At 57.2% G+C, this 24,356-nt stretch overlaps 1 protein-coding gene across 1 annotated transcript in view; it reads left to right on the plus strand.

The window, feature by feature from the left end:
- The window catches only part of TRABD2B (TraB domain containing 2B), a 212,752-nt gene continuing 191,779 nt past the window's right edge, over positions 3,384–24,356 (plus strand). The window contains exons 1-2 of the mRNA XM_021096678.1: positions 3,384–3,515; positions 5,799–6,359. Of these exons, the coding sequence (XP_020952337.1) occupies positions 3,414–3,515; positions 5,799–6,359 (663 nt within the window). The 5' untranslated portion in view covers positions 3,384–3,413. The remainder of the gene's footprint in view (positions 3,516–5,798; positions 6,360–24,356) is intronic.

Raw genomic sequence — 24,356 nt, forward strand, 5'->3', positions numbered from 1 at the left:
TCTAGGGCCGCACCCATGGCATATGGAAGTTGCCAGGCTAGAGGGCCAATCAGGGCTGCAGCTGCCGGCCACAGCCACGGCAACGCCAGATCCGAGCTGTGTCTGCAACCTACACCACAGCTCCGGGCAACGCGGGATCCTTAATCTACTGCACGAGGCCAGAGATCAAACCCAAATCCTCAGGGATACCAGTCGGGGTCGTTTCCACTGAGGCACAACAGGAACTCCCAGTCTCAGTCTTTTTTATAGGTGGATAGTATTCCATCGGAGGAATACACCACACTGTATGTATCCACTCGTCGGCTGATGGACATGTGGGTTGGTTCTCCCATTTAGCCATTCTGAATAATGGTTCTATCCCTAGTCGTGCACAGCTTTTTGGGTGGACAGATGAGTTCTCTGGGACACGCGCCTCGGAGTGGAAAAACACATTTGCTCGCGCGTGTCGTTAACCACACCAGGAATCACACCGGTGGAGATCCTAAAGCATCGCCGCACACACTGACACGGAACAATAGTGAGGACAGGAAGCTGGATGAAGCGAGAGAGGCACAGAGAGGCTAGTTGTTCCCACCCTGGTCACACAGCTGTAGGAAAGGACCCTAGAGAAGGAAGTCACGGCTGGTGCTCGTGACTCATCAGCAACAAAACACTTACACTTTCAGGAAAACAAGCCCTGGAACATTTAAAAAATCACTCCCATGGTCATGTGCACCATCGCTTTAATTACACGGATCAGTTTTTAGTTTGATCAGGTCCTTTCCTGCCCACTCTCTGCCTGTGCCCTCTAGCTCCCCAGGAAGGCATCACACCCCCCTCTTGGTGGAATGAAATTCTCCCCTACCTCCCAGGGGTTCACCTCATCCTCACCCCAGGGAGTGGCGGCTCTGTAGGGACTTTGGGAACCCCGAGGAGTCGAGGCTCTTTAAAGCGCTCCTCTTTTGTCACTGCTGCAGTTCTCAGAGCTCCGGGGGTGGCTGGCATGGAGCCGCACTGTTCTCTCACACCATCCGGGCCCTGTGGCCTGATCTGTATCTGTCACCAGATGTGTGCATAGCAAAGGGTCCAGGTGGCTCTGACACCCGGCAGGTGCAACAAGATGAAATTGCCAACGTTCATGATCTCTGACCTGCAGGAACGGCCATCTCCCGTGGGTCACCGCCTTTCCTTCCGTGTTTCTCCCGAAGGCCCAGAGTCTGGGCTCCTGAAGCCCTTTGGCCCCTCCAGCCCAGCTGGTCTTCCTTGCCCAGCTTCTAGAGTGGCCTTTCTCCAGCGGCTCCGTCTGCACCCTGCATCTGGGAGGAGCGAGAAAGCCCTGAGCTGGGTCTCCGGGGACCTCTCCCCTCACTGCCCGGCTCCCCACTGATCTCTGCCTCCAGCTTGCCCCCTCCAGTCCAGGCCTCCCCAAAGCTCAGATGGGCTCCAGCCACCCTACTTCACATCTGGCAAAGATTCCCCACCACCTCGTATATACAAAGTACAAACCGCTGGTGTGGCCGGAAGACGCAACTTCAGCTCCTGCCACTGGCTCTGCGCTCCAGGCGGGCCTAAGAGCCAGCAGTCCCTTGCAGGCACCCACACTTTTCCCCTCCGCCTCAGCACCTGCTCCTTCCCTCGGCTACCCTGGGCTTAACCTTCCGGACCTCTCCCAGGGGCCTCCCCTGAGCCCCGGGGATGTGTGAGGAGCCCTTCCTCTGTGTTCCCACTTCCTGTCTCCTGGCACTTGTCATCCCTATTTTAATCGGCTTTTGCATGTCGGTCCCCCTGTGTCCCTGTCTCCAGGCTGTGGTCTCCCGACATCTACCTAATTCATCCTTCAGTCCCTGTTGTCAGGACAGGGAAAGTCAGTGAACGCTCCTCAACAGGACGAGGCAGTGGTGCCCAGGACTCCAGGCCCGTTTCCCACTTGCCAGAAATGCTCCCGAAGCTTGGGGCTTGCCTCTTGGCCTTTTCTAAGTGTCACTGCACTCTCCAGAGCGGAAAGAGGCTGGTTGTGCGATCTCTTCCGATTCGTACAGTCTCAGGAACTGGGATCCGAATCCTTCCCTTTCCGGGGTCCCTGGAAACAGAGGGGAGAGACTTGATTCAGTGGTAAGTCCCAAGGAATTTTGAGGAAGAGCATTTCGTTATTTTGTTTTAACGCAAGCAGGGTTTGCAGAACACCTACTGCGCGCACGCCGGTGTTTGGAAGAGCGGTGTGATACAAAGTCGTGAACCCCAGCTTCCCTGGCTTTGCCAGCCGGCCTGGGAATGCTTGCGCGCTCCTGCCCCTCTCCTCTCTCGCCGTTCCCTTCTCCTGGACCTGCCCAGCCGGCTCCCCAGGTCCGGACCAGCCCTCGTCCACCTCCTCCAAGGAGCAGCGAGCGGACCGAGGTCCGCCCTGCGGGGCCTCGGCCCGGGCGCCCTCTGGCGGCCGCGCGCGGAAGCTGCGGCCCGGCGGGAGCTGCCGAGGGAAAGGGGGAGGGCGGGCGAGGAGGAGGCGCGGGCAGGGGAGGAGAGGAAAAAGTTGCGCTGGGAAGTTTGGAAAGTTGGGAAGTGGCTGCTGCGGGCTTCGCCTCCCTCCGCGCGCGCGCGCGCGCGGTGTGTGTGTGTGTGTGAGGGAGCGAGCGAGGGAGCAGGAGAGGAGCGAGCGAGCGCCTGCCATGCCCATCAGACCCCGCCTCGCCGCGCCCGGGCGCGGAGCTCGCCCCGACTCCCTGCGGTCCGGCCCGGCCCGGCGCGGCCCGGCGCGGCCCCGGCCCCCCGCCCCCCGCGCCGGGTCCTCCCCTCCCCCCGCCCCGGCGGCCCCAGCCCCCCGCCCGGCCCGGCTCCGCGCCGCTCTCCCGCCCTCCTCCCTCCCTCCCTCCCGGCCGCGGAGCAGCATGGCGGAGCCCGGGCAGCGGCCGCGCGGCCGCCCGCCGCCCCTCTGAGCCCGGCTCGGGGGGCCCCCCGGCGCCCCGGCCCCGACCCCCGCCCCCGCCGCGCCCGCCGCCGCACTTGTCCCGCCGCGCGCCCCCTGGAGCGCCGCGCACCCCTGGGAGCCTTGCGCGCCCCGGGTCCCCAGCGTAACCCCGGGACCCTGCGCACCCGCGGCGCTGGTACTGCCTCGGGAACCCCGCGCGCGCCTGGCCCGCGACGCTGCTCCGGGACCTCTGCGCGCTCTCCCAGCCCCCGGGCCCGGCCAACCGGGCTGCGCGCCCCGGTGAGGGGGCCCCGCCCCAGAGGGTCCCCCTGTTGCCACCGACGGAGCCCCGCCCCAGAGGGACCCCCAGGTCCGGCAGGGACATCCAGCCACGCCCCAGAGGGCTCCCGGCATCCCGCGTCCGGAGCCCCGCGCTCCAGAGGAACCTCGGTGCCCAGCCTCCGGGGGCTGCCTGCCCCGCTGAGGGGGCGCCGCCCAGGAGGGTCCCCCGCGCCCCGCGGGCCCCGGCAGGATGCACGCCGCGCTGGCGGGGCCGCTGCTCGCCGCCCTCCTCGCCACCGCCCGCGCCCGCCCGCAGCCCCCGGACGGAGGACAGTGCCGGCCGCCCGGATCGGTGAGCGAGCGCCCGCCCGGCCACTCTCCGGGCCCCCCGGCCACCCCGGCCCCGTGGGGGCGATGGTTTGGAGGGGGTCCCGCTCTCCGCGCCCACCTCGGCCCGAGCCGCTCCACCTCTGCTCGCCGGGCACTGCCTCTCTCTCGGGCGTCCTTCCTCCCAGGCTTCTGCCGCCCGGGGCTCCAGCTCGGAGCCGAGGTGGGGCGCGCCCTCTTCAGCTCCGGGTCCACACGCTGACCTTTCGGGCTCTCCCCAGCTTTCGGTCCTGCTTGGATCTTTCCTCTCTGTGCCCTTTCGGACACTCCTCTTTCTTACTTTTTTCCTGTTCTTATCCTCCGGTTCCTCTCTGCCCGCTTCTCCGTGGTTCTACCATCCCCTGCCCTCCTCTCCTCTGCCCCTTCCTCCCTCTCCCACACGACCGGCCCCTCGCAGGCTCCCCTCTCTCCCCTGCCCCCACCCCGGGGACCTAAGGCAAATTTTCTCCTTGGGGACTGCTGGCTCCCGCTCCTCTCACCCTCTCCAACCCAGGCCCCGCAACCTCCTGGCCCAAGTGCCCCCTCCCCCGTTCACAAAATGAGGAAGATTCCAGAGGAGATGAAAAGAAAGTGCCAGAACATGCTGGCCTAATATTTCCTTGGGGGCAGAGTAATTACTAGTTCTAATTTTCCTTCCAAACTAAAGAATCCCTGATTTCCCTCAGTCTCCCTCTCAAAGTGTAAATGCATGCCTTGAAACTAACCCTGAATTGGAGGCCAGGGAGCCGGAGAAGGTTCTGTAGGGTCCTCACTAGGCTGCCCAGTTAGTTGACCTTGGGCAAGGTGTGCCTCCGGTGTCCTGACTGGTGCAGAAGCCGGGAGCTCCGTGATGGGGAGCTCCCGTGGCGGACAGGGTGTTCAGAGCTGGTCTAGCTCCAGTAGGCTGGGCTTTACAAGTTTCAGTGGTTCATAAAGGAAGGTACTGTCCCCTTTCCCCACCCCCGACAGGCACTTTTCAGTATCAAGCAGAACGATTTGATGAGGTGACTTAGAGCTTGCAGCTGGTGGGTGGCAGTGGGCAGTCCAGGGGGTGTTCTGGATGGAAAATGACTTCGCCCAAAATGATGGTCCTTTCTCATGCTTTGTAACCCCTGGACCTAAGCTGGATCTAGGGAAAGGACCCATCCTCATGCACCTCCTTCCCCCCGACCCCCATGAGAGCTTAGGTGATGGCAGAGAATCAGGGTTGGAGACCAGGTACATCTTTGTAGGGGAGGAGCCTCCTGGAAAGCATGTACATTTCTTAGGACTAATTCCGTGGAATCTTTCCCTCCCAAGCCAGGGCCTTGAGACTTTACTTAGCCTGCAGGTTTTAAACCACTTTCTCATCTGTGGTTTCAGCTGATGGAGCAGAATAGCTGACACCCCAGCCCTGCCCTCCAAAAAGAAAACTGTATCCGCCCTGCCGAATGGGAAGTAGCTGTTTAAATAGGTGTGCTATTTTTAATAGGTGTTCTGCTTTCAAAGTGCTCTTGGCATGTATCTCCTAATGGTTGGATTTTAAAGTTATATGACTTCCTCCCTTCTTGCCAGAGCAGGACTCTGGGTCTCCCTCTCCCCACCCTCCACACGAAACACCACTGGTGAAGGTTTGACTTGGCCAGGCATGAATATTCTCAGGTGCCGTGGCAGTCCCTGGCACTCACGGTGAGAGCCAATCATAACGAGAGCTTCCTTCACGGCCTGCTCTTAGGCCTAAATTTACATGGATTGTGTTTTTCATTCTCCCAGCAACCCCTGAGGTAGCTGCTCTCAGCTCCCATTTGACAGGTGGGGAAACTGAGTCTGTGGAAGTGAAACAGTATACTTAAGGTCATACAGCTAAGACAGGGCAAAGCCAGGGTGTGGATGCAGGTCTTTCAGCGGGTCTTTCCGTTTCCAGAGCCCTTGATCTTTGCCACGGCCCGGGTAGGTCTCTGATGTCAGAACCCCATACACCTGCCCGATGTGTCCTTTTTTTTTTTTTTTTTTTTTCCTTTAGGGCCGCACCCACGGCACATGGAGGTTCCCAGGCCAGGGGTCAAATCGGAGCTGTAGCCGCCGGCCCGCGCCACAGCCACTGCAACGCTGGATCCTTAACCCGCTGAGCAAGGCCAGGGATCGAACCTGCATCCTCATGGATATGAGTCTACGAGTCAGATTCGTTTGGGCTGAGCCACAGCTAGACCTCCCCGCCCACCCTGTTCTAAGCCTGGCTCAGTGCAGCTGCCTCCAGCCTCACGGCCCTCCTTGGCCTCTCCCCCTGCAGCAGAGGGACCTGAACTCCTTCCTGTGGACGATTCGGCGCGACCCCCCGGCCTACCTGTTCGGTACCATCCACGTGCCCTACACCCGCGTCTGGGACTTCATCCCGGACAACTCCAAGGCGGCCTTCCAGGCCAGCGCCCGCGTCTACTTTGAGCTCGACCTGACGGACCCCTACACCATCTCGGCGCTGGCCAGCTGCCAGCTGCTGCCGCACGGCGAGAACCTGCAGGACGTTCTGCCCCGCGAGCTCTACTGGCGCCTGAAGCGCCACCTGGACTACGTGAAGCTGATGATGCCGTCGTGGATGACGCCGGCGCAGCGCGGCAAGGGGCTCTACGCCGACTACCTGTTCAACGCCATCGCCGGCAACTGGGAGCGCAAGAGGCCGGTGTGGGTGATGCTCATGGTGAACTCGCTCACCGAGACGGACGTGCGCTCCCGGGGCGTGCCCGTGCTCGACCTCTACCTGGCGCAGCAGGCGGAGAAGATGAAGAAGAGCACCGGGGCCGTGGAGCGCGTGGAGGAGCAGTGCCATCCGCTCAACGGGCTCAACTTCTCGCAGGTAGGCCCGCGGCGCCCTGCCCTGGGGCCCAGCCGCCGCCGCCGCCGCGCCCGCGGCCTCGCCCCCGATGCTCCTTCTCCGCCGCCAGAGGCTGTCCTTCCCCGAAAAGGAAAGGTTTAGGGGGACGCCTTTGTGGGGGTCTGAGGGCAGAGCGGCCTGTGCTAGCATTGGGGTTTTGCTTCTGGGTGGAGGAGCTACCTGTTGGGGATGGATGCGTCCCACCTGCTTTGCTCGCTGGAGCATCTGAGGGATGAAAATCGAAGCGTTGCCAGTTTGCGCCCAGCTTTTCCCGAGGCCCTGGGGTCTTGAGAGCTGGTGGCCATTCCGAGGCTGTTGTGTGGGCACCGGCAGGCGGCCGTGTGCATGGACAGAGGACTCAGAGAGGGATCCGTGCTTTCTGGGGCTGGGCGGCCGGAGAGGTGCCGGTGGCCCCCACTTCCTGTGCTGAGGGTAAATGCGGCCGGATTTCCCCCGGCCTCTGCGAAGCTCCGAGTGACCCTTGGACTGCCTGCCTCGGCTGGGGGAAAGGCAGCAGGGATGGTTTGGGGGTTAATAATTCCAGAGACAAGTGTTCACTTAAAGGTTGACAGTTCTGATGTTTGAACCTCAGGCGTGGGGGCAGGGAGAAGGGAGGAGCTTAGGAGGTTTAAAGTCTCTGGTTGCCAGAGACCTGATCCAGCAAAATGTCATTAAAAGCCCTGTCTCCATGGGCAGAGGTCACTCACAACTCACTGGCCCCAAACTCAACTGAGACCCTGGGAACAATGAGTTCCCATCTGCGCCTTGAGACCGGGCTGTCAATCCTGGAATGAGGGCTTGGCGTCCGGGGCTGGTGGCTCCTTCGAGGAGGCCCCGAGTGAGGCGTGGGCCCCAAGATGTGCTCCTCCAGTAAGGAGAGTGCCCCATAAGTTGGCCAGACTAGAAACTCTGACACTGGAACCGGACCTGCTTGCTGCTCCGGGGATGTCGCAAGCGCCTCACCAGGGAAACAGGGGCAGAAACTGATCCCCCTTTGGAGACCTCTGGCTTTTGTTTTTCCAGGGGAAATGCAATCTTGTCCCTGGGGAGGTAAGAAGCCAGATTGATTTGCCGGCCAAATGAAAGGCGGGTTTGTCGGTTCTCCTGCTGGCTCTCCCATAATTGTGGAGTCCTTCCCCAGAGGGCCCTGGTGGCAGGAATATTGGGGCAGTTAGTCACGCCCCGCGGGGTTCTGACGATGCCTGACTCCTTCTCCACGGGGAAAAATCCTGTGCATTCTCTGGCCCAGTGCGGATTCCTCTGAACGTGGCGGCATCTCCCCCGAAGTGACTCTTCGCTTGCCGGCCTCCGACTCCCCAGCGCTCACCGCCCATCTCATTTGGGGGGCAGGTTTGCAGGAGGCCTCACGTCTGGCCCCGATATCTTTCTTAGGCCTGGGGAGGCTGGGGGATCCCCTATCACTCTCAACACCCTCTTGGTACCCAGAGGTGTCCGACCAGAGCTGAAGGGAGCTCACAGACCCTCTGGTTAAAACAGCCCCCGCCTTTAATCTGCCTCTCTTAAGACCACAAAACTATCTTTCTCTGAGGTCCGGGAACACTGCTGTTCCCCCAAAGGACAGCTTCGGTAGGTTGAAAACATTTGCAGGAGACGCGCGTGAGGTTAGGCTTTAGGAAAAGTTCCTGAGAGCCCCTCGTCGGCCAGCCAGCAGCCCGCTGACAGTCTCCAAAGCCCACGTTTGAAGATCAAAGAGACTCAAATCTCTGGTTTCAAAACTGCACCCACCCCATCACCAGCCCGGGCCGGCTCTTAAAGCTGTTCTCGGGTCCAGCTCCTGGAGAGGCTGCAGGAAGCGAGTCCCGAACAAAAGAAAACAGGGCGCCTCTGGGCTCCCCGAGCTGCACACCCTTCACCACCTGCCAGAGTGCCTGACCCTGCCAATTTGTCCTGTTATCATTTCAGAGTGAGGTGATGAAATCTGTCCTCCACCCCCGTGGGCAGCCGTGGGCTAGCCGGGAAGGGAGAGATTCCAGAGCCTGGGCAGATGGGGTGGTTAGGGGTCCCCAATGCCAAAGTCAGAAATGCAACAGCCTTCTCGGCAAAATTGTATGCACGCGTGCACAGTTTGATATGAACATCTGTGATGCATTATTGTACCGAAATATCTGTTAAGTGCATCAGATTTTTTTTTTCTTTCCTCCCAGCATTGCTGTTATTGCAAAATAGTTTTTTTTTTTTGGAGGGGGGGAAGCAATGAGAGAGGAAGGTGGGAAAAAGAAGCCTTAACAGAGGGCGCCTTTTTGTGAAGGCCTGGGATTTTAATTGGTTTTAATTTTCATATTTCTCAAAAGTTTATATTTTCTTCTGGTCACATGGTCAGAAATACCACATTGTCCCTTGCTAAGTGGAGAAAGGAACCTCCATGGGCTGGAAGAACCACTGAAAAAGTGTCTTCCATCTTGGCCCCGCTTGAAAGATGAAGCATCTTGGCCCTCGTCTCTGATCTCAATATGAACTGAGGGTACGAGTCTCCACATCCCCATGAGTTTGCTGTGTGACCTTGAGCAAGTCACTTCCCCTCTCTGGGCCTCGTTTTTCCCATCTGTGAAGTGAGGCATCTGATTAAGGTCACTCTTCAAGCCACTCCAGCCCTGACATTTCATGGGATGATTATGATCAACTCCCCGTGTCAGGCACCCCGCACACTTTTCCATCCTGTTGGGATCTGACAACCCTCTGACTTTCTAAGGCAGGCCCAAGATCACGTGTCTCATAAGGCACAGAGCCAGTCTGCCCAGCTCTGCAGGAAGGATGCGCTTCCTCCATCCAGGTAGCCATTCCCGCAATTCTTCCTTCGCTCCTTTCTTCTGTTTCCTTGCTTCCTTTCAGGGCTAATGAGTTTACCGCTTTATTTCTTGGAGAATGTATACTTCTAGAGAAATTATTTCCTTTGGCTGTGTGGTTGGGGCAGGGGTGAGACAGGCAGGGCCTCTAAAGATTTGCCTGATGCCTTACAGACAGCTCAGCAGAGGGGGCTGAGAGATGAGAGACTTGCTTCTAGGTGCCAGTCCCAGCTCTGGCTCTGAAGCCAATGACTTTGCATAGGACTCTGGTGTTCCAGTCTATCCAGTGGGGCAGTTGTGACCAGCCTTTCACAACTGAGCTGGTTTGGTGAGGTCATGAGAAGACACTCCCGTGGGAGATTGTTGAGAGGGTAAAATGATCACCCAGAGGCAAGGCCTGTGCCTGGAAATGAGTCTGGGTGGCTTTAGGACAGGGAAGAGAAAGACTGCCTGGGTAGCAGCATCTCGGCCCTGCTGGCTTCTTCTCCCACAGCCTCGCCGCCGCTGGTGCTTTACTGAACAAAGCAAAGCTGGAGAAATGGGGGCGGTGGCAGTCCTGCCCTCAGGGGCCTGGGGATGCCTGAGCCTTGAGTCCAGGTCTTGTGACAATCTTGGGACCTGCAGCTTTCAGTCGGCTCTGCCAGCTGCCTCGGGGGACTGGTACCAGCCACCACAAGCACACTGAACTGATTAGGGGACCTCCTTTTCCTTCTAGGGGGCCCAGGTCCCCCCCCCCGCATTCCATACAGTGGAGGGTCTTGATGAGAACCCCTCCAGGTTCCGTGGCAAAAGAAGAAAACAAGGACCCCTGCCATTCTGTACTTGGCTGTGATTTCACTAACACGCCCACATTACCCATCTGAGCACTTGGGAGTGGCTACCAAGTGTGTCCAAAATGCTTGTAAAATTCTCCAGCCCCCTCTCTAGGGAGTTAGAAAACCCAGTCACTTACTGAGCTATGTCTCTGTCTAGGGCGCTGTGTGTAGGAAGCACATCACAGAGACGGGACAAGGCACACTTCCATTCTTCTTTTACAGACAGTAGATGAAGGCTTCAAGAGGTTAAGTCATTTGGTTGTGATTACGAAGCCAGGTCAGACAGTCTCAGGATTCAAACTCCAGTGTGTCTAATGTCAAAGTTCATGTTTTTCAAGATTCTGAGAGATGATGTAATTTTGTTTTTAATAGTCAGATGGCGTCATCTGGTGATGTGTGTGCGTTGGTGTCCTGCTAAAAAGAATATAATAAGAGATAAAAAGATACACAGAAAGCGATCATTGCAAAGTGCTGAAACGGATCTTCTCCTTGGCTGATTAATCCATTCTGAAGGTGATTCTGAAATAGGAGTTCCCAAGCGCGGGCCCAGCTTTCCAAGGATGCTTGTGAAGAGGGCACCCCTGATTCAGGCTCAGCCACGGTCGCTGCTGGATAAAGGGTCTGCTTAGCTCACAGTCAGAGATCCTGTATGTGCACCTGCAGGGACAATGTATGTTCCTGAGTGCTCAGCAGGTGTGTGGAGAGAGAATGAATGAATGAATGAGTGGTCAGAAGCCATGATACCATCATCCCTGCTTCCCTTCCTGCCGCCACCCGGCACTGTTGAAGGAATGAATGTCTGTATATGAAGAAACACGGCAGCAGCCCCAGTGAAGAGCCCTCCCTGAACTTGAACAGTGCAGGCCTTCCTGCAAGGACACCAGATGTGGAATCACGAGCCCGATTGAATACAAAGCAGGCTCTAGCCCTACCCGAGCGCTACCTTGCCCGTGACTTTGGGCTGGTCCTGGCCCTTTCGGTTGCCCCCTCTTTCCCAGCACTTGCCCGGAGGGCTGGTTCTGACTTCTGTGCGGCTCGTCGTCAGTCTCCGTGTCTTGGAGGCCCTGGGCCGCCCTGACACTTTGAGCCTGAGTTCTCCGCAGTCGAGAGGGCGGGCTGGCAGGCTTGCCTGTGGTTTTGGCGGGGAATCCCGCCGCCTCTCACCACCCTTCTGCTGAGCAGACTGGGCCCCAGCCCGACGTGGTCCAGTCGGCCCGACAGCCGCCCAGCCTCAGAGTCTTCCTGTCCTCAGGACCCCTTAGTCAGTTAGTGCTGGCAGTGGAGACCTGGGAACGGCCTCGATTTTGTCCCCCGGAGAGTTCATTGCCAAGCCAGCAAGAGTGGGTGTTATTAGACCCTTCTTACAGCTGTGGAAGTGGAGTCACGGGGCACCTGTGTGTTCGTCTCCCGTGTCCTGTCTCTGTACTTGGCACGGACAGCCTCGTCTTCTTTTCTCTTGCAGAACATACACCTCTCGCCTCCCACCCTCTGAGAATGACCATTCCCGAGACCCCTGTGCCCCTACCCACCTACCCCCACAGCCACAGCAGCACCAACCTTTGGTCCTCAAGTCCCCAGCCCTTGTCCCTACTTGGGGCTTTCCATCAGATCTCTGTGCCCTCCCCAGAGTGACGGGGTCAGACCACACCCCCAGGACCACGGGGCACTGCTAAGGACCTATGACCGTGCTGAGTCCTCCTTCCCCCAAGAAGTCACCTCCAGAGTGAGGGCCCCTTGGTCAGCATCGGCTCCAAGCACAGGCTGGCCTCACCTGTGCCTTTAACTCCAGATCCAGGCCTGGGAGCAGGCTGCTTCTGGCCCCACCTCCACACTGTGCTTCTGCAGCCTGCCGCCCAGCCCTGTGGACACAGTCCTGCACTGTGGTTGGGAGCTGTTCAGCACAGTGTGGAGGTCACTTGGGGGACCCCCCAGCGTCGACCCCCAGGCACGTGCACTCAGATTCTTCATGTGCCCAGAGAGCTATTTGCGAAGAGCCCCTGCCAGCACAGCAAGCTCTGTCCATTTTTTTTTCCTGACTTGGTTAACACAGATTTTAGTGTTTAACATATTATCCCAACGTGGCAGTTGCGGGGGACAAACGCAGAAGCAGGTGACGGGATGGCCTCGGTACCTCCATCAGAGGAGAGCGAGGCCGTAAAGCTGGAGGGGACCAAGATGTCATGAAATACTCCTGTCTCAGAATCAGAAGATCACACCATGAAGTCTGCCTGATTTACAGAATCTCTGGGACTCAGAGGCTCAGGGAATCTAAGAATGGTGAATTCTTAGAATAGTAGGCTCAGAGGCATTTTTGGACTTGAAGAATCTTCACGTCGTGAAATCCTAGCCCCTTAGCTTTGAAGACTTTTCAGCTCATACACACAGATTTCTAGCATATTAGCGCTGGAAGGGACCAGTACTCAGGAATTCCAGGAAGTCCCATCCGCAATCGCAGTGGTCTCCTCCCCGCAGCTCCCCGGCAGCTGATCGGATCCCAGGCCAAGAGAGAGAAAAGCCTGCACGGCAAAGCACTTTGTGACGAAGATAAAAAGGGGAGCGTGCCTTTGTTAATAGTTCCCATTTGGACATCTCTCAAAGCCAGCAAGAGGTCGCCTGGTAATGCAGCTTTCCAGGGGAGGAAACTGAAGAATGGGACGAGCCTGCAGCCTGCCAGCCGGGCTGCCGCGTGCTTTCCCCCTCGCGTTTGCTTCTACGTATGATCCACTTCCCTCCCTTTTATCTCCCATCCCTGGCTCTCTGTCCACCCACTTCATCCGCAGGCAGCCGGTGGCCCAGGCTTCAGCTCTGCTCAGCGACTGCCAAGCCGTCTGGCCGAGCAGCTTCTCCAGGATGCGCAGGCTTTTCAGTCCGCGCAGAGTATCCGCTGGAGCACAAAACGTGGCCCCAAACTTGGAAATGCCGTGGCCTGCACCGGGCCCCCTCCCTCTGCAGGAATTTCCTCCCTTTTCCTTCTCCTCCTGAGACCTGTGAGACATCTAAGGCTCACCTCCGTGCGAGCCTACCTCCACCAGGAAGTCTTCCCAGAATGCGCCTACCTCGACCCTGCTTGGGAAGACTTGGTGCAAGGCTTTCCTTGATGACCCCGCCACGTCTGTTCTTCCCCCCCTCTGTGGAATTTTGTGTGGCGTTTTATGTGATATGCTTTCCACTTGGTTTCTTTTCCTTTCTGGTATAATTATTACCGCGGCCGTCTTTTCTTTCCTAATTGACCCGGCTTTAAACCTAACTCCGAATACGCTCACAGTTGATTATAAAAATGGGACTGGGTGTGTCTGAGTTCCGAAGCTGGGGCTTTGTGGTGTACCCCGCGGTTGGGGTGTTGGGGGCTCTGGATGCTAACAGGGGGCTGCCTCTTGGCCTCTGTATTCACAGAAAGCCCCCCAGTTCCCACCTGAGACACGGAGGCCGTTCAGTGCTGTCTCTGGCCCGTGGGCTGAGGATATTGTGACATCTCCGCGTCACCGCTGGGTCTCTCTCTCTCTCTCTGTCCTGAAACACTTTGTTGGTTTTCTTCTTCATCTGTTCCTTGCAAAAGCCTCTTTCTTTCCTCCTCTTTTTCTACCCAGAGTTCATGGGAGCCTCTCCGGAGTCACCCCACCCACCCTCCCACCTTATTTTCATTTTAAAATGCTTAATTGTACCCATTATTCGCCACTGTGTTTGGGGCGCCAATACGGCTGAGCGCTTCGAGTTTTCTCTTCCCTCTCACACAGGGTCCTCGGCCCTCGGTCAGGCCTCCACGCCTTTGCTTATACTGTTCCCTCTACCCGGAAGCCCTTCCCAGTTTTCACTGTCTGCCCACCTCTTACTCCCCTGAGGCGGTCAAGGTTCCTGAGCGCCGTCATTTCACAAGCCTGGACTCTTCAAGCCAATGACCCTTTATAACCAGACTTTCGTCCATGGTCACCAGACTGGAATGTCCCCTCTGGGCTGATACCACGTGATCAGAACTGATCGGGCAGTTTGAGTTTAGGTGGCATGACGTGATTGGCTTTGAGCTTTCTTTTCTTTTTCAATTTTTTTTTTTATGGAGGCTTAATTGACATAACATGATATAGAGATTGAGAGAAGAGCTGGCCATGCGGTGGCGGTGGCGGTGGCGGTGGCGGTGACGCGGCACTACTCCCGTCATGAGGACCCCGCCTTCCTACCTCCTCTAAACCTAACTACCTCATAAAGTTACCATTTCCAAACGCTCTCCTAGCGGAGGCGAGGGCTTCAACACGTGGATGGAGCGGCACATTCAGACCGTAACAGTGGGTGGGTTGTTGGGGGCCACCCTGAGTGCTCGGGGACCCGTGAGCGAAGCCAGAAGGTCATCAGACTGGGCCCAGACGAGTCAGAGCCCTGGACCATCTCTGGGTGATGTCCCGGAGCTCTGGGCCCCGTGTAGTCGCTCCGGGGGCACCCGTGCCAGCCTGTGCTCCTCCCCTGACTAGGCAAGGCGGCTTCAGTTTCCTTGGGGGAACCTGCGGGCTTTCGGGCCGGTACCAGCCCCGCCTCCGCCGCAGTGCCGAGTCCCGTCATCCTTTCGTCTTGGGTTCTCCCGCTTCTCCCCATCGGGTTGGCAAGAGCAGGGAAGGCATTTGAGCTTAGTTCTCATTGGCTCTTCCCTTGTGCACCTGTGTTCTCTGCATAAAGCCCCCCCCCCCCATTCAAAGGAACACCCTGGTCTGATTCAACCTTCAGAACCAAGACTTAGTCTTTATTCACATAGCACAGCGCAGACTCGGCTCAGAAGCCCCCCAGGACACCTCCCAGCAGCAGGGCCCAGGTCAGGCCAGAGTTCCTTCAGGGCCCAGCATCATTGCTCCTTGGGAGGGCAGGTCGCCTGGGGCTAGTTCCCTAACCTTCCTGCTGCCTCAGGTTCCTATCTGTCCAGTTCATCTGATTATCGTGAGGCTTCACTGATCAGTGTAAAGTGCCAGACAAACACACCACCCATACTTATCACAACAGCATCAGCGGATAATTTTTGAAGAAATGTTTCTTAGTTCCCACTGTGTGCTGGGCACTGGGGTCTGTGCTGGAGATAGAAAAGTGAGCAAGAACGGCGCCCAGGGGGCTTGCCTCCGGGATGGAGAGGGGAAGGAGCTATGCCTTCAAGGGCCGGGAGACGGGTGGCCAGGGCAGGGGCGGCGTGTGTTGTGGGAGCACTCACTTCCCAGCCCTGCCCACCTCCAGCTGGCTTTGCTGGGGCTGCTTGGCCCTGCAGCCGCCTCTCAGGAGGGGATTCTGTGAGCGAAAGTGCACGTGTCGGAGAAGAGCAGCCCCGCCCACTCCTGGCCAGGCGGGGGCAGGGACTGCCCAGGCGACAGGAGCCACCAGAGCGACAGGAGGAGCGGGCTGGCGCCTCCGGGCGAGCCACACCCCTGTCCCGCGGCCCTGCCCAAGGAGGCCAAAGTGCAAAGATAAAAGGCCAGGCCTTTCCCGTTTCCTTTTCTTCTGTTTGAAGGCTTACCTGCTTTCTCCCTGCGATGGTTATCCGGTTATCCGTAAAGTCTCCTGACCGCTTTTATCTCCTGCGACTTTAGTGTGCCTTCTAGGCCATCCGTCCTTCAACTCCCACTGGAACACCCGTTTTAGAAGGGAAGATGCGGGCAGAGACGGCCTTTGGGAAATCTGCTCCTCTTTAGCCCAGATCCACGCGGTTTCCCTTTCAATGCCAGGCCTTGAGTTTGAGGAGAGACAAAAGCCTAATTGACGGTGGGTGAGGATTCCAACCATTTGCATCACGGTTTGCAGTGTCTACAGCCTTTTCCTCCCAGCCCCACCCCCCAGGAGGACACCTAGAAGGGGGCCAGACCCATTTCCTGCCCTCCCAGGCCTTGTTCCCTGTTGGGACTCCAGCTAGGTGGCCCTGGTGTGTATTGGATGCCTGGATCTTTTTGAGCTCCCTCTCTCGGGGCTGAGATGCAGCTTGAAGAGCTGTGGATTGGCTGCGGATGGGTGAACTGAATCACTCTAGGACCTCAGGGGTGATAATGACATCGCCGTGCTTGACCTTGACTGAGTGTTTAGTTGGGCCAGCACTGCAGCGCCCCCACACCAAGGCCCGCTGGTGGTCTTGCAGGTGATTTTATATTACTCTGCTTCCATTGGTGGTGTAGTTTTGTGTAGAGGGTAGTGGGAAAGGAAGGCAGGATTCTTGGTGGAGACCTTGCAGGCTGAACAGGACCAGAGCCCCTGGAGACGAGACTGGGCCAGGAGCGAAGGAGACTCTTAGGCAGAAGTGCGGGACGGGAAATGCAGGCGGTTTGCAGAGAGGAGTCTTTCCACCTTCCCTCCGCTGACTATTCTCGCTCCTTCTCCTCGCCCGCTCCCAAGACAGCTGTTGTTGTTTAGTGCCTGTTCTGTGCTAGGCCTTGGGCTTATCACACCAAATGCCTAAAGCAACCCTGATAGGTAAGCATTATTGCCCCCATTTTAAGGAAATTGAGGCTAAGTACGTTGTGCAAAAGGATGAAGCCAGGATTTCTACTTAGATCTTTGGTACCTTAAGAGAACGACGGGATTGGAGGTGGAATTCCAGCTCCACCACTTTGGCTGGCTGATCGAGGGTCTGTTTCCACGTCTGAGAAACTGGGGCTCGCAAGGATGCCTGCCTCCTGGCGTGTCGCGAGGAGGAAACGCGGTCATGCCCGCAAACCGCGTTGCTGAGTGCCTGGCACACGCTCAGAGGTAATGAATGTTAATTGTGGTGGTTTAAGTCACGGTCATTTTAATTATTGTTATTGGCCCATTTTCACACTCTCTGTGTCTTGAGGTGAAGCCTGTTCCAGAGAGAAGATGGTTCTGGATCCTTTAGTCCCTCACGCGCTGAGCGTCGCACAGAGCGGGGCGGGTGCTCAGCCTGATTGAAACCGGGTGGCTTGACACGCCGGAGCGTGGTCATTTTTTTCTGACCATCTGGCCACCCTCATTGTAGCTCGGCTTCTCTGTGATCTCCCACTGCTGCCTGCAGTGGGGACACAGCAAAAGGAGGGAGAGAAAAGTTTGGGCTGGAGACCCCGCCTTGACGCCCGGCCCTGCCACGGGTTAGACCCGTGCGGGACCTGGGGCGATGCCCTCTCTGAGAGTCCTTTTCCTCTGCGGCACGGGTGGGTGTTAATGGCAGTGACTCAGAGCGATGGGGAGGGTCGGGGGCGAAGCCTGCGAAGGACTTTATTAGCCCTTCAGTGCGCTGTTCTTCGTGGTACTCGGGAGGCCAGTGTTTTTCCCCTCTTCTCTTTTTCCCAAAGAGAAATCCCGGGTATGCACTCAGTGAATTGGATTAGTTGTTATGAAACTGTTCCCCCTTCCTTCCTTCATTTGTTTGCCAAGCACTCCTGGGACCTGACTGCCCCCGGTTAGTTCCAGGTCATGAACCTGGGGCTGGTGAGGAAGGGAGGGGTGGGGGAGACCCCCCCCCCCAGAGAGGCGCTTCAAGGCAGAGTGACAGGAATGGGCTTGGGTCACTTCCATGTATTGCCCCGCTGAATCCTCACCACAGTCGCTCGGGTACACGTTATTATTCAACCCCGTTTTACAGGTGGGGAAACCGAGGCACAGAGAGGTTATTTCGCTTACCTGAGGTCACATAGCCGGGGAGGCGAGGAGCTAGACTTCACACCCAGGACGTCTGGCTGCAGAGCCTGTGCTCTGTCTATGAAAAGGGGCTGAGATCTGACGGGGGATTGGGGGCCCATGGGATGGGCTCGGGCTCTTCTTCGTAGACTTCTGATGTTCCCTCCTGAGGACGGCTGCCCCTTCAGGAAGGAGTGAACGACCTAGGCTGAGGAGGGGTGCGAGGGAGGGATCGCGAGCAGAAGCTCCCCTTGGCAGGCGGAGGAATGGCAGGGCAGGCCGAGGGCCCAATGGAAGCAGAGGCAATGAATTTGCAGCTGCATCAGTCTACACGGCTGCATCGCTTCTTGGCGTAGTTCTCCGAGGCAGGTGCCAGGGGTGGGAAAGTGTGACGGAGGGCCCGCCCCACCCCCGAGGCCTGAGGAGCCCCTGCTGGACGGAGCAGCCTCTTGTACCTGCCAGCTGGGGTTGAGCACTGACCCTGAGACCCACCTCAAAGCCGTTGGGGCTTTGCAGGCACTCAGTCAGGTCCTCGGGAGGCCAGACAGATGCTACCGAGATGCAGAAGACGGCATCCTTGCTGATCCTGGCATCCTCTTTGCTGGTGAGGATGCTTGTTCTATGCAATAGACAGACCTCCTCTCCTTATAAGTATCTGGCTGGGCCAGGTACTCATACCCATTCTCATGCTGTACTCGGCGGTATAACGCCACCTGAGCTCAAGACTGAAGGGCAAATGGGTGTTCCGTGGGTTCGGGAGGATGCACGAGGTATGTGGTGGGGGCTGATGATGGGACTGGTTCAGGCTGAGGGGCCGTCCTTTCTCCGAACCCTGCTTACGCATGGACAGTGCTTGCTGGAAGAAGAGACCAGGGCACTGGCCACAGAGGATCACGGCCACGTGGTGGGGGGCTCGTAAGCCCTGTGCAGAAGTTTGGGCACGATCCTGGGTGTGCTGAGGGACCACTGCCCCCCCTCCTGTGTCCTGCAACTCGTTCATTTGGCAAAGCTGGAGCATCTCACGCAGGCTTGCTGGGAAATTCTCCAGCGCCTTGGCTTGAGGAAGGAGCTGCCTGGGAGGGTCTTTCCCCTGGGGAGACCCAGGATGCTGTCACTGCTGGGCCAGGGGAGAAGGACTCTCAGCTTCTGACACAGGAACATGGGGGCGTTTTCTCCTAGAAACTGGATCATAAAAATCATCGCGCGTCTGAATGCGGCTCCGAGTTAAAGATCAGCCTTTGGTGAGTGAGCCTGAGGCCTGGTCATGATTTCTGAAATAGCGACTGTAGGATAACATGGCCCTGCTTTCCGCGTGCCCTGTTTGATGGCAGATGTGGGAGGCTCCCACCTGAATGTGGAAGTGGGCTGAGGCAAGTGGCTCCCGAGTGCTTCCCAAGAGGAATCGGGGTGGCAGGATCCGTGGTTTGTAAATGGTCCATAAATCGGAGCGCCCTGGGTGAGGCGTCTGGTGAAAGGAGCCCCCATGACGGTTGTAAGAGTGCTTGGCAACCCACAGGCGGCTTCCTAAGCTGCTCCGACGTCCCTGGAAAAGGCCGTTTTTTAATGTGTGGTCTGTCTTTCGTGCGTGTATGTGTGTCTCCTCCATAGAAGGAAGCTCTTTGAGGGCAGGGACCTCATCTGATGAGCTGGCCGGGCTGGCCTCGGGCCTGGCTGCAGGCACACACACCCACGAGCGCTGTGGGTCGCCGGAAGAGGACCGGCTCTGTCTACGCATCATTGCCTGAGTGTCCGGGTGGAAAACGGAGGGTCCCCGACCGCTCCCGCTTTGTTCCCACATTTCCAGATGTTTGCTTCCGGGAGGTCAAACATCCAGGCAGCCACCCCCGTGTCCCGCAGTGGCACCCAGGTGTTCGGCTTTGGTGGCTTTGCTCCGCCTGAGCCCCTTCTCAGCCCTGGACTCCGGCCGCCCCAGGCGGGCCGTGCTTTCCCGCTGAGCCTTTCTTTTCCGGGGATGGAGGCATCTTCCCAGCCCTCTCCCCAGCCCCCTTCCTCACGCTTCTGTCTTTTCTCCAGGACGCGGATCGGAGCTTCTGTTTGCTGGTCATTCCCTGATCCTCACACGATATAAATGAAAGCTGCTAACACAGATATAAATTCAAACCATGTGTGGGCACTGGGGAAGCGAGGGGTCGTCAGGGGTGGCGGGGTGAGGTGGCGTCAGCTCTGAGGGCACCCGAGCTGACTTGCGTGTGAGCAAAGCGAGTCTCCCAAGTCGCAAACAGCCCGGGTCTCTCCTCGTCGCCCGGATTCAGAGGCATTTAATAGGAACACACGCTCTCTGTCTCTTGCAAACACAGTGAGACTCTCTCCGCGAGCTGACCTAAATTCTCGGCATTTCATCTTTGGGAAAGCCAGCCGGTCCTTCTAGCGGGGAGACCGCAGGCGGTGGGGGCCGGTGGGGTGGGTCGCCCTCGTCCTGGCTTTGGCAGTCGGTCTGGCAGTCTGGCTTTGCAAAGGGCTCCCTTTTCACCTCTCTTTGGCCTTCCAGCAAAGGGGTCGGGTGGCGGTTCTCACCCTTGTCCCGTTGAGGGACACGAAACCCAGAGACATATGTCGACTTGGCCAAGGTGACGCATCAGGTCCGGCTGAGCCGGGACACCCCGCTCTCCTCCCTTTGTCGTGAATGGTCCTTCTGTCCTCCCTCGCTTGGAAGCCCAGGGACGTCCTCGTGGACCCTCCTGTGTCTCCTGGTGTCCTCTGCCTCCCATTGCCTCCTGGAGCCTGGCCTTCCTCTGGGTCTCTGCTTCCTCTGTTTTTTTTTTTTTTTTTTTCTTATTTTAATTTTAATTATTATTTTTTAAATTCAGGCCATTCTTGTGTCTAGGAAAGTGTCTGAGGGAAGGAACCAGACAGCCATGGGTTGGGGCTTCCTGTGCGACGAGTTCCTTTTCTGAGCCTCAGTTTCCGGCTTCGCTTAAATGGGGATAAGAGCACCCACCCGCTTACAGGGCTGCGAGGATTAAATGGAGCTGCTGGGTGTGGAACTGTCCAGCCTGCTCCACCCGCTTTCCTTCAACTCTGCACTCTTCACGTGGCCTCCGAATTAGTGTGTTAGAAAGCGATTGAGCCTGAAAATGGCACACAGCTAAATATACTGCGTATACCATGCAGACACACACACAGGCGGGGACATGCAAAAGTGGCTGCGTCCGAGCCACATCAGTGGCTTGTGTCAATTTCACTTTCCTGGTTTTGACATTGAAACTCTCCTTATGTGAGATGTCACCATTGGGAAAGCTGGGTGAAGGGTACTCTTTCTTACAACTGCATGAAAATCTGCAATTATCTCACAATAAGCAGTTTAATGAAAACAATGACTTAACCTTCCCAACGTGCTCATCCTTCTGCTCCGACTCCGAACTCGGTACTGCAAGGGGGCCCCGGCCCGCGCTCCTGGACACGAAAGAAAAAGCCCTCCCTCCCCCAGGTCTTTGCTCAGAGGTGGTCTCCCTGTGACACTGTTGAAGATGGCAGATGGCCCCCTTGAACTTCCTGTCTTTCTTCCCCGCCTCACCCGTTGGCATATAGTCTGTTTGACTTGTTTTGTTTGTTGTCCTTGACTGACTCACTAGAGTGTCAGCTCCACGTCTGTGTTATCTGTATCCTCAGCACCTACAACGTGCCTGGCCTGTCCTCAGCACCCAGCTCATGTTTATGGAGTGACTGAGAGGTGACAGATGAGAAACAAGTCAGGACGGGAAGCGTAGAGGGAAAGAAGGCAGAGGAAGGGGTGGTGAGATGGTAGAGGAAATGCCTTTTGTTTGTTTGGTTTTGGGTTTTTTGCCTTTTTGCCGTTTCTAGGGCCGGAGGTTCCCAGGCTAGGGGTCGAGCTGTAGCCGCCGGCCTGCGCCAGAGCCACAGCAACGCAGGATCCGAGCCGCATCTGCGACCTACACCACAGCTCACGGCAACGCCGGATCCTCAACCCACTGAGCCCTTAACCCGCTGAGCGAGGCTAGGGATCAAACCTGCAACCTCATGGTTCCTAGTCGGATTCGTTAACCAGTGAGCCATGACGGGAACTCCAGGGAAATATTGTTTTGATTGTATATTTTTCTGCAAACCTTGTAGCCTCCCTAATGTGTGAGGGGTAAAGTCCTGGCTTCCTAGTCTGTGATCCACTCATTCATTCCCTCCCTTTTATTCATTTTCTAGATGCTTTTTTAAGCCATTCCTGGGTGCAGGGCCTCTAGAGCAGGCTGAGAGGGGGCAGAGAAGGATCTTGCCCCCCGGGAGGCCTGCAGGTAGGTAGGAGAGATGGGGCAGGAACCCAGGCAGCAAGTGGCAAGGAAAAATAAGGCTGGTGTGAGCCAGACAGGGGGGCGGGGGCGGTGAAGTGCTGAGGAGGGAGCGCTCACTTGTGGCCAGGGTGCGAGGGGGAGGCTTCATGGAGGAGATGCTGATGCCGAGCCTTAAGAGTCTGGGAGGGTGTCCAGGCTGTTCCTGGTCCAGCCTCAGCTCAGCATACCAACTTCCTCTTTTATGCTCCCTGCTGCCCCCAGGACCCCGAAACTATTCAGACAGCTCTCTGCAGCTGGGTCCAGACACCCTGGCTCTGCTTGTTCTGTGAGCCTTGCCTTCTCTTCATCTCTCTGAATCTTGGTTCCTCTTCCAGTTCCAGCCTGGCCCTTCCTGCAGGAAGGCTTTCTTGATTGCCTTAGTTCCAAAGATCTGTCTTCTCTGAACAGCGGTGCCATTTGTAGTCTGTGTGTCCCGTTTGACCCCTTGGAAGAGAGGGGTCCAGCTTCACTGTGTTGGGACTCGAACTCGTATCTAGGACAGGATCTGGCTCTTAAGCTGAACTTGGGCTTGAGTGCCCAGTAGGACCTAAACAGTGCTTGCGGCTACGGGAGACTGGAGAGCCCTGGAAAGATGTGATGCATCTTCAAAGAGGGCAGGATTCGTGCATTTTGTCACTGACCCAGACTCTCCTCATTTTGAACCACGAGAAGTCCCGTTAGGAGAGGGGCCGAGTCTGCCTTTGCAGTGTTTGCACGGATGCTGTTAGCACACCGATGCTGCAAACAGAGCAGCTTAACAGACTCCGAACTTGTTCTCTTCCCCGGCATCGTACCGGAGCCCCGGCTCAGCGAATTCTTACAGAAAGACACCAGGGTATCCGTGCGGCATCTCCTGCTGTACAGTCACTCACCTCACAGATGTGGCTTTAAAAGAAGTGTTTAACTTCGTGGGCCGTTTCTGCTTTGCAGCATTATTGAGACACTCGTACAGGGCCTTCCCTGGGTCCCTGCTGTTGACCTGTCTCTTAAGTCCAGTACCTTTCGCACCGTGAACACACCAGTATCAACACGCCATTAGCTGAAGTCCATCCTTTGTTCGGATTTTCAGTTGCCCCCTGATGTCCTTTTTCCCTCCCAGGTTCCCAGTGGCATTTGCCTGTCATCTCTCCTTTCATTCCTTTTGGCTGTGACAGTTTCTCAGATTGTCCTTCTTTTTGAGCTTGGCCTTGAGTCCTCCTCAGATGGTTGTCCCGCAGTTGGGATTCGTTTTGGTGTTTTTCTTATGATTAGACTGGGGTTAAGCATTTGGGGGAGGAAGGCCAGGGAGAAGGGCCACATTTCTCATTTCTTATCAGGGCATTTACTAGTCCTGACCTGTCACAGGTGCCCGTCACCTTGGCCTCTTGGCTGAGGCACCGTTTGCCAGGTTTCGCCACCAAAAATTTCTCCTTTCTGCCGTGTTTCTGTACCATATACCCTTTGGAGAGACGTCCCCGTGAGCAGCCCAGACCTAAGGCGTGGGGAGCGTGGCTCCCCTTCCACCCGTGTGTTTGGACTGCTCGCTCGGAGTTGGGCACTGGTACAGATGCTGGCAGTATAGCTGTGAACTTCAAGACGGAAAGGATTCTTTTCCTACATGGAACTTTCATTTGAGTGAGGGTTTACCAGTGAATAAATAAATGATTTTAGAGCATAATAAGGGGTATAAAGTAAAAAAGCCAGTGGGCAGAGAAGGGCCTGGGAGCTAAGGGGTAGCCGGGAGGAGGAACAGCTGCTCGAGTCCTTGGGTTTTCGGGAGAAGGCATCTTTTGAGCTGCGTCGAGAGGGGTGAGGAGGAGGCAGCCATGAGTGCCTGGGAAAGCGGGCTCTGGGCAGAAGACGCAGCAGATGCCAAGGCCCTGAGGCCTGTTCAAGGAGCAGAAAGGCGGTCGTGACCAGAGGCCTGCGTGTCCCTGACGGTGTCAGGAGATGGAGCAGAGAGGAGGTGGGGTGAGATCCAGCGAGGCCTACAGGTCATAGGAAGGCCTTTGGATTTTATTCCAACCGTGGAGGCCATTGGCTCGAAGCAGGGGAGGTCTGATTTGCTTTTATATATGAAGGATGGCTTCGGGCGTGGTGTGCAGAATGAGCTCTCCGGGGGGTGAGGGTGGAGGAGCGCGGATGCAGTTGGAATAATCCAGCTGGGGAGGCAGTGGCTTGGACCTGGGGGAGCAGGTGGAGGGGGGCTTGGCTCCGTTTCGGAGGTGGAGGTGGCGCTGACAGTGATCTACTGAGCCGCTTGAGCAGAGACCAGGAGGCTGGCGCACACCTGCATGTTCGGGTCCCTGCTGGTGCCAGTAGCTGAAATGAGGGGAGGCTGGGGAGGAGCACGCTAAGGAGGTAAACGTATAAACACTTGGGTGCCCAGAGCAGCTCTCCCAGACTCCCTCTGGTTGGCACTGCTGTTAGCGGCACCCTAGGCTCACACCACCCACCTGGAGGGATCAGGACAGTGTCCTGTTTGCTGATTCG

This window comes from Sus scrofa, chromosome 6, assembly GCF_000003025.6.
Source record: "Sus scrofa isolate TJ Tabasco breed Duroc chromosome 6, Sscrofa11.1, whole genome shotgun sequence".
Lineage (NCBI taxonomy): Eukaryota > Metazoa > Chordata > Mammalia > Artiodactyla > Suidae > Sus > Sus scrofa.